The following is a 10,000-nucleotide window of genomic DNA, read 5'->3' on the forward strand; positions in this document are numbered from 1 at the left end:
TGGCTGATGCTGGTGTCGTGGAACCAGCAACCGTGCCGGTGACAGGTAAAAAGCACCTTTTGAGAGCTGTGCCTCATGGAGGTAATGACAAATGGTTAAGACTTTTGGCAATATACTGTGTTTGAGAGGGAAGATCCTTCAAGCCGAGTTAAATCTTAATCATAACAGATACTAGCATCATGCAAAAGGCACCTGTGCGGGTGGCACGTAAAAGCACCCATTACACTCTTGGCGTGGTTGGCATTAGGAAGGACATCCGGCTGTAGAAACCATACCAAGTTAGACTGGAATCTGGTGCAGCCCCTCCGCTTACCAACTCTGGTTAAACCGTACAATCCATGCTAGCATGGACAACAGATGCTGAATGATGATGATCATGGTATATTTACATATGTACATACATACATATATTTGTGATTTCTTCTTTGTGATATAATCTTGGGAAAGAATATATTTGCGGCTGAAAATAGCTTTAAAGCATACTGTCTATTAATTATATACTCATATAATGATGCAACGACTGTTTGTGTATAAAGCTTGAAACACGTGTACCGCGGAATCCTTTGTGTTCTGTTTATATATATATATATACACACACACACACACACACACACACACACACACACACACACACACACACACACACACACACACACACACACACACACACACACATAGATGACAAAGGACCTGGTGCATTGCTGTATTCAAGAAGACCTGTACTTTGCAGCAGAAGTGTTAAGACTGGTGGCATATAAAAGCATCCATGCGGTACCGTGTAAAAGCACCTACCACATTCTGTAAAGTGGTTGGTGTTAAGAAGCATGTTCAGCCACAGAAACCATACCAAATCAGACTGATGTCTGGTGCAGCTCCCCAACTTGCCAGCTCTGGTCAAACTGTCCAGCCCATGTCAATATGAATAACAGACATTAAATAATGATGATTGTGTGTGTCCCTCCCACCATCTGACAGCCAGTACTGGTTTCTTTTCTTTATTATAACTTTGCAGTTTTGCAAAAGAGACCAATAGAATATGTTCTGGATTTAAAAAATAAGTGCTGCAGTTGATTTGCTAGACTAATTCCATCAAGATGGTGCTCCAGCATGGCTGCTGTCCCATGACTGAATCAATAAAAGATAATTAACAGATGTCATGCAATAGACTTCATATCTAAATACATGGTTTTTTTTTTCTTGCAGTAATCTATGTTCTGTATCTTCTTGTTCTCTTTCTTCCACGACCTTTTGCTATCCATCAGACCCTGCAACTGGTCATGGACTTTGTTGTTTCTCTTGTAACTAAGCAGCAGAAAAAAAAAATACACACACACACACACACACACACACATGTATGTAATTAATTATTTGTTGGTAATTATTGTAGCTAAAAAACAATGTTTTTTCAATTTGCTAATATGCTAATTTTTTTGCCATTTCTTTTTTTCTCTTTGCAGCTGTCGATATTTGGCCCTCAACGTATCCCCTGCAATTCCTGCCATTGGAGCAGCCCTGTTTTTATTTGTTATATCCACCCTTTTCCGAACAAGCTTTAGTGACCCAGGTGTAATCCCTAGAGCTACTCCAGACGAAGCTGCAGATATTGAAAGACAAATAGGTAAGTCATTATTCCAATTATTCTTCAATCATCATGATATAGTATTAGTTAATTAATTAATTAATCAACTGCGTTTGTTTGGGTTGCTTTTCTCTCCTCCCCACCTCTCTGCTGATATATCTTAATTCATAATTGATTGGCTGCAGTTCTTGTGATGGAATTGTACAGTTTCGTAATTCATCATAGATGCAAAATGAAAGTAATGATAGAAATCATAAACACTGCTCTCTGTCTTATTTGCCAGCATAACCAAATGTTTGTTATTCATGTTTACATGGTGTATTTTTTCTCTTAAATGTTCTGTTTCAACTTCTGTTATATTTTTTCATTTTGGGTATTTATCATCTTAAAATGTTACCTGCCACAACCTGTTACTGGAATTTACTGGTCACGCCATGTATTTCCAGTCACGCTGTACTATTTAATTACAAGGAAATGTAATATTTTTGCATTTTTACAATATCTCATAATTAAACTTCAATATTTAGCACTCATGTTATTCAAATATCCTCAAAACCATGTAAAAGATACAGAATAAAATATTCTGGTGCATATGGCAGTTGTGTGAAGTTTGTGATGGAACCACCAGTGGTACATGTGATGGTTAATGTGTTAAAGTAACTAGTCTGATGGGGGCCCAGCATTATATTTAGATTTGGGTTATTTCCCATCCAAACTTTATATGTGTGTGCTGTTGCTGTTACAGTTTTTTTGGGTGGAAGGGAGATATAGTGCCATGTAAAATGTTTTTTTATATTTTGCTTGTATCTCGAGGAAAGGGCCATGCCCACAGCCTTTGAATGCCTTCTTAGACTGGTAAAATTGATGCCATTAAAGTTCCTTTTGAATCTTAGTAAGCCAACACCTTTGGTAATGATGTGAACAGGGAGGGAATTCCAGAAGACCAATCCTTCTGGGAAGGAATGACTGAGTGCTGTGATTAGTGCAGAGCTTGGGGGTAGTGATAATCGTTGGACACATGAGTGTCTATTAATTAATGTTGGTCTCAAAGATAGGACTTTTATTTGTTATTAGTTGTTATTTTTATTTATCATCATCATCATCATCATCGTTTAACGTCCGCTTTCCATGCTAGCATGGGTTGGACGATTTGACTGAGGACTGGTGAAACCGGATGGCAACACCAGGCTCCAGTCCGATTTGGCAGAGTTTCTACAGCTGGATGCCCTTCCTAACGCCAACCACTCAGAGAGTGTAGTGGGTGCTTTTACGTGTCACCCGCACGAAAACGGCCACGCTCGAAATGGTGTCTTTTATGTGCCACCCGCACAAGCCAGTCCAGGGGCACTGGCAACGATCTCGCTCGAAAATCCTACAGGAGCCAGTCAGGCGGTACTGGCAACGGCCACGCTCAAAATGGTGCATCTCATGTGCCACCCGCACAAGAACCAGTCCAGGGGCACTGGCAACGATCTTACTTGGCTTGCCGGGTCTTCTCACGCACAGCCCATTTCCAAAGGTCTCGGTCCGTAGTCATCGCCTCGGTGAGGCCCAATGTACGAAGGTCTTGCCTCACCACCTCAGCCCAGGTCTTCCTGGGCCTACCTCTTCCACGGGTTCCCTCAACTGTTAGGGTGTAGCACTTTTTCACGCAGCTATCCTCCTCCATTCTCACCACATGTCCATACCAGCGCAATCGTCTCTCTTGCACGCCACAACTGATGCTTCTAATGTTCAGCTTTTCTCTCAAGATACTTACACTCTGACGGGTATTCACATTGACATTACACATCCTATTATTATTTTTTATTTGTGTGGCATGGCGGGGAAGAGGAATCAGTCTGGTGTTGATATGAACCCTGCTCAGCAGAATCACTAATGTCAGGAAAAATGATTTGTGGTATTCGTTCTGGCTCTTTTACACTCTGAGTTCAAATCCCACCGTGGTCAGCTTTGCCTTTCATCCTTTCAGGGGTCGATAAAATAAAGTACCAGCCAAATATTCGAGTCAATGGTATCAACTACATTATCTCTTCTCCAAATGGCTAGCCTTGTTCCTAAATCAGAAACTATTTCTTTTGTATTTGTGTGGTGTTGGGGTGGACTGGTGTTGATATGAACCATGCTCCTATAGTTTGTTGACACCTAGTATGAGATCACTAAACAATAAGAACATTTGTGATACATCAATTATATATGGTCATGACCAACAAATTTTACAAGTCCTAGTTATTCAGTTATCTTTCAACATTCATGCTAATTTTTCTTATTTGATTTATTATTTTTTTAATCTTTATCATTAGATGTTTTTTCATAGCAGTCAGCCATTCTTACATATTAAATAATATATTATTATTATTGAGTGAGAGGGCAGTGCATGCCATCAAAGTGACACTGGGGTAAAATATACGAAGCCCAGTATACCCATCATGACTATCTGTCTGATAAGGGTATAGCAGGCACATGCAATTATAATAATAATAATAATAATATCAGAATCATTAGAACATAGGAAGACATGCTTAGTATTTGTTCCAGCTCTTTACATTCTGAACTCAAATCGTGCCAAGGTCAACTTTGCCTTTCATCCCTCCAAGGTCAATAAAATAAAGTACCAGTTAAATATTGGGGTTGATAGTATTGATTAATTCCCTCTCATCAAAGTTGCTGACCTTATGCATCCTCCTCCTCCTCATCGTTATTGTCTGTCCATATTCTATACTGGTACGGATTGAATGGTTTGACAGGATCAGATGGCTCCAAAGACAGCATCAGGCTCTAGTGCTCCGATTCTCAACTCGGGCCCATATAAGATTTTTAGGAGTCCATCTAACAAAGTAGTAAATTGAGGATTCACAATAGAATTTTAAGGGCCCCTGAAAAAAATTTGCTTTAGATGTATGTAATGGTATGTATTGCAAGAAACAGCTAGGTTTCTTTCTTCTAACATTTTACTTAGTTCAACGTACACAAGTTAATGGGTGAAAAACAAAATAGGAATTTTCAGAGAAGTTTCTATAAAAGTTTTTAAGCATCGAATGGCTATAGGGGTCCACCAGGATAAAATAGTAATCAAAGGGAGTCATAGATAAAAAGCGATTGAGAACCCCTGCTTTAGTGTCTGCTTTGGCATGGTTTCTACATCTGGATGCCCTTCTTAATGCCAACCATTTTACAGCATGTACTGGATGCTTTGTTCATGCCACCATCACTCTTGAGATCACCAATCAGCTCACAAATCTATGAACTCTGAGGGAAGAAATGACTAGGTGGGGAGGCAGACTGCTTTCTTCAGCCTTGTATTTATTCCATTGACCAAAGAAAGATGAAAAACTGAGGCTGCGCAGTTGAGAAGCTTGCTTCCCAACCACATGGTTTCGGGTTCAGTTCCACTGTGTGACACCTTGGGCAAGTGTCTTCTACTATCACCCTGTATTGACCAATGCCTTGTAAGTGAATTTGGTCGACAGAAGTTGTGTGAAAGCCCAATGACTAAAGCAACTAAAAGACATGTGCTTGTGGTTGTTGCTTATCACTGCTTGACAACTGTTATTCATTTGCTAACATCCCAGTAACTTTGCAGTTCAGCAAGAGAGACTGATTGAATAAGTACCAGACTTCAAAAAGAAAATAAGTGTGAGAGTTGATTTGTTCAACTAAACCTTTGAAGGTGGTGCCCTAGCTGGGCTGCAGTCCAATGACTGAAACAAGTAAAAGATATACATAAGATGACTGATTGATTTAGTTCGTTTTTTTTCTTTCTCCCTTTCTCTAATCATTCAAAGTCTCTGTGTGAGTTAATTACAAGTTACTATGGTGATAACTTTGTTATTTGTTGCCATTGTGTTGGTTAAGTCTGGGTGAAGAAAAATTAATCAAATATTTATTGGGAAATTGTAATAATAATAAAAAAAAAGATTAAGACTTTGATCTTGATGGTTTTAATTTGATTTGAAAACCTATTCAACCATATCGACATGGTAAAATACATATTGAAATAATGTTCACAAACTATGTATTGCATATGTGGTATGTGTGAGAGTGTGTATGTGAATAATTATGTGTGTGGTTTGTGTGTTGTGTTTCTATATGTGTTTATGAGGTGTGGGCATATATTTGTGTGTGTGTAGTGTGTATTTTTTATGTTTTGCTGAGAAGAATTGACAAGGCCCATGTCTTTAGTAAACCTCTCAAAGACCATTGAGCTCAGTGCCATTGAACAGCGGGAAGATTCCAGGAGGAGGATGTTCTTGCACAGAAGGACTGGAAATGGTGGTTAGTGTTGGTCCTATTTATATGTATCATGCATACGTACACACATACATATATATACATATATATACATGCCTACATACACATTGCATCTGTAGCAGCTATATATGTATTTATGTATTTGTGTGTTTGGATGGATTCATATATATTTACATAGGTATATATATGTGTATATGTATATATATATATATATATATATATATATATATATATATGTGTGTGTGTGTGTGTGTGTGTGTGTGTATATAATATACACACACATACATGCATATATAGTTGTATATTTGTGTGCGTGTGTGTATATATATATATATATATATATATACATGCATATATGTATGTGTATGTATGTATATGCATATATATATATATGTACAAGTGTGTTTATATATGTATGTATATATGCATATATATATAAGGTATAATGTAATAATTTCTTAATTTGATGTAGTTTAGTCATCTGTTTAGCTAACTGTCATAATAGAACACACCACACTACTCCAAGTCTACCCATTAACGTCAGCAGGTTTTCTTTAATGTCTCTTTGTCTATTTGTATCTGGCATTATTGATGCCGGTAAAATGTCTCTTGATGTTTATACTTCTTCAGCTAAAAATAACAAGCAGTCAAAGAACTCAACAAGCAAGAATGGAAAAAAGATATATATATATGTAAATTAAATAAAATAAAAACAAATAAAATTAGGCCTTTTAATATGTCTGGTTGATTTTTTTTTTTTAAAGTACATTTTTTTTAATGGATTATGCATAAGTTGAATTTTATATAATTTTTTTTTTTTGCCTTAAAGAAAAAAATTAAATTACAAAATCAGGAAAAATAATTGCTTTTTTTTTTTCCCCTAATGTGTCGTGTTTCACTTTGAAGTTCTATTAGTTGAAGAAGTAGACAATGGTGAAGAAACGAAGAAGCATCATGATGGTGTCGAACCATATTTGTGATTCATCCTAACTTCTTCATTCGATAATGGAAACAAGTTATTTATTCATATATTTTTTTGTTACTAGGCGTGGCTGTGTGGGTAGGCATAGGTGTGGCTGTGTGGCGAGAATTTGGCTACCCAGCCATATGGTTCTAAGTTCAGTTGCATAGCATGACTCTTTGGGCTGGGCAGGTGTCTTCTGCTATAGCCTTGGGTTAACCAGAACTTTGTGTGGAGATTTGGTAGACAGAAACTGAAAGAAGGCGGCGAGCTGGCAGAAACGTTAGCACGCCGGGCGAAATGCTGAGCGGTATTTCGTCCGCTGTTACGTTCTGAGTTCAAATTCCGCCGAGGTCGACTTTGCCTCTCATCCTTTCGGGGTCGATTAAAAAAGTACCAGTTACGCACTGGGGTCGATATAATCGACTTAATCCGTTTGTCTGTCCTTGTTTGTCCCCTCTGTGTGTAGCCCCTTGTGGGCAGTAAAGAAATAAGAAACTGAAAGAAACTTGTATATATATATATATATATATATATATATCATCATTTAATGTCTGTTTTTCATGTTGGCATGGATTGGACGGTTTGACTGAAAACTGATAAGCTAGACCAGGTTCCAATCTGATTTGGCATGGTTTCTACAGCTAGTTTTCTTTCCTAACATCAACCACTCCAAGAGTGTAGTTTGTGCTTTTAACATGCCACCGGCACAGGTGCCAGTTATGAAACACCAGCATCAGCCATGACTACGATCTCTCATTCACTCTCCTTGTTTATTTTTTCTTCTCTATCAGCCTTTCTCCTGATGAAGAACGGGTGTCAGAAGCATCTAGACTCTTTCTCATATAAGCATTAAACTAATACAACATTAGTTAAAACTTGTCCATCCCGTGTCATCATCTGTCTTCTTGTGTTAATTGCCTACACATACACGCATGCTCACACACACGCGCACACACACACACATACGCACACATGCGCACACACACACAAATGATGAAGATAATATATATGATGGGCTTTTGCGCCGTTTCTATTTACCAAATTCCACACATCAGGATTTGCTTAAGGCTATAAGAAGAAAATATATGCCAACAAATAGTCTGGCACACTTTTATGCAATTTGTCACTTGCACCATTTTCAGAAAGAAAATTGCAATATAAAGTAACTTGCTGCTTCCATTCTGAACCCCTTCTCCTACCATTTCTCCTAACAAAAATGGAAGACAGAAAAGAAAGAAATTAATGATTCTTGTTGTGTGTTTTAAAGTAAATATTTATTGCGTAGTCTGCTTGAAATTATCTTTCCAGGGCTTTTTTTCCTTTATATATATATATATATATATATGTATTTTTCCTTTACTTTTTCCTCCCAACTAATCTCGTCTAAGAAATACTTGAGATGACACAACTCCATGTTTCACTGCATTGACTAGTTTCTCTCTATCAACATTGCTGCACCAAATGTGATTCCTGATAAATCTTTAACTTGTAAAGAATCTTTACTGAAAAAAAAAAGTAACAAGAAAAAAAGTAACAAGAAAAAAAGATAAGAAAATGCACTAGAGATAATGATAATGTCAGTGGTAGTTTTTTATTGACTGTTTTGTTATACTTAGAACCAATTACATATATATATCATCATCATCATCATCATCATCATCATCATCATCATCATCATCATCATCATTTAATGTCTGTTTTCCTTGCTGGTATGAGTTGGATGGTTTGATAGGAGCTGGCAAACCAAAGAGCTGCATCAGGCCCCATTTGTCTGTTTTGGCATGGTTTCTACGGTTAGATGTCCTTCCTAATGCCAACCACTTTACAGAATGTGCTGGGTGCTCTTTAACAGATCAACATCATCATCATTATTTAATGTCTGTTGTTCATGCTGCCAGCCCAGTCAAACCGTCCAACCCATGCTGGCGTGGGTTGGACAGTTTGATTGGGCTGGCACACAGGAAGGCTGCACCAGGCTCCAATCTGATTTGGCATGGTTCTCTGCAGCTGGATGCCCTTCTTAACACTAACCACTCTGATAGTGTAATGGGTGCTTTTATATGCCATTTGTGTGACACTGGTACCATTTGCATGACACTGGTATCTGTGATTTTGCTCAGTTTGATGGGTCTTCTTCTCAAGCACATAATGCCAAAGGTCTTGGTCATTGCGTCTGTGAGGCCCAACACTCGAAATGAGCTCAGCCACTTTGCCTCCATGAGGCCCAGCACTCAAAAGAAACTCAGCCACTTTATCTCCAGATAAATATATTCATGTGTGTGTGTGTGTGTGTGTGTGTGTGTGTATTATGTTTATATAGTGGTTCTGACAGTGTTGCTCAATCCAGTTGTGCTAACATCATGGATGCTATGAGGGTTGATATGTAGACACAAATTATAATTGATAACGTAATCCCATCTATTTGGCAAATTGTTGATCCCTCAGGTATAAAATTCTTCAGGTTTCAAAGCAACAGAACACTTGGTATTATTTTTAACCTAATCATTATCATCATCAAACATTTAATATCTGTTTCCCTTGCTGACATGGGTTAGACGGCTTGACAGGAACCAGCAAGGCGAGAGGTTGCACCAAGTTCCATAATCTGTTTTGGCTTAGTTTCTATGGCTGGATGCTGTTCCTAACACCAACCACTTTACAGTGTGTTCTTGGTCCTTTTTACGTAGCACCACCACCAGACCGTTTTTCCCTTCAAATAATGCTGCAATGATCTGAAAGGATGACAGTCAGATGGAACAAGGTCGGGAGAATAAGGAGGGTGAAGCAAAACTTCCATATTTAGTGCTGTAATTTTTATGTGGCTGACCTGGGCAACACATGGTGTTGCATTATCGTGTAAAAGTGACCCCCCACCCTTAAACGATAATGCAAGGCTTTAGTCAGTTTGTGGCTATAGTAGAAGACACATGCCCAAAGCGCCATGCAGTGGGACTGAACCCTGAAACCATGAAGTTGGTGAGCAAATTCCTTAAACACTCCGCCGACCTTATGAAAAAAAAGGGACAAAACAGAATTTTACACATAAAATTCAAAAACATAACACAGACAAAAAGCCATGAAAAATGCATAGATGTGAGCATGTACAATGTCTTTATTAGTTGTTGTCTGGGTATCATTGCAGTTTAAATATTTTCAGACAGTATCTGCTCAATGCAAACAGTGTCAGCAGTATGGAGACTACTGGA

The 10,000-nt window shown here is 38.1% G+C and overlaps 1 protein-coding gene across 13 annotated transcripts in view; it reads left to right on the plus strand.

Annotated features, from left to right (window-relative positions):
• The window catches only part of LOC106880938 (palmitoyltransferase ZDHHC9), a 169,219-nt gene that overhangs the window by 60,934 nt on the left and 98,285 nt on the right, over window positions 1-10,000 (plus strand). For all 13 annotated transcript variants that reach the window (XM_089339432.1, XM_089339442.1, XM_089339434.1 and 10 more), the window contains exon 2: window positions 1,458-1,618. In XM_089339432.1, the coding sequence (XP_089195558.1) occupies window positions 1,458-1,618 (161 nt within the window). The remainder of the gene's footprint in view (window positions 1-1,457; window positions 1,619-10,000) is intronic.

This window comes from Octopus bimaculoides, chromosome 21 (genome assembly GCF_046866305.1).
Source record: "Octopus bimaculoides isolate indiv1 chromosome 21, ASM4686630v1, whole genome shotgun sequence".
In the NCBI taxonomy this organism is placed as follows: Eukaryota; Metazoa; Mollusca; class Cephalopoda; order Octopoda; family Octopodidae; genus Octopus; species Octopus bimaculoides.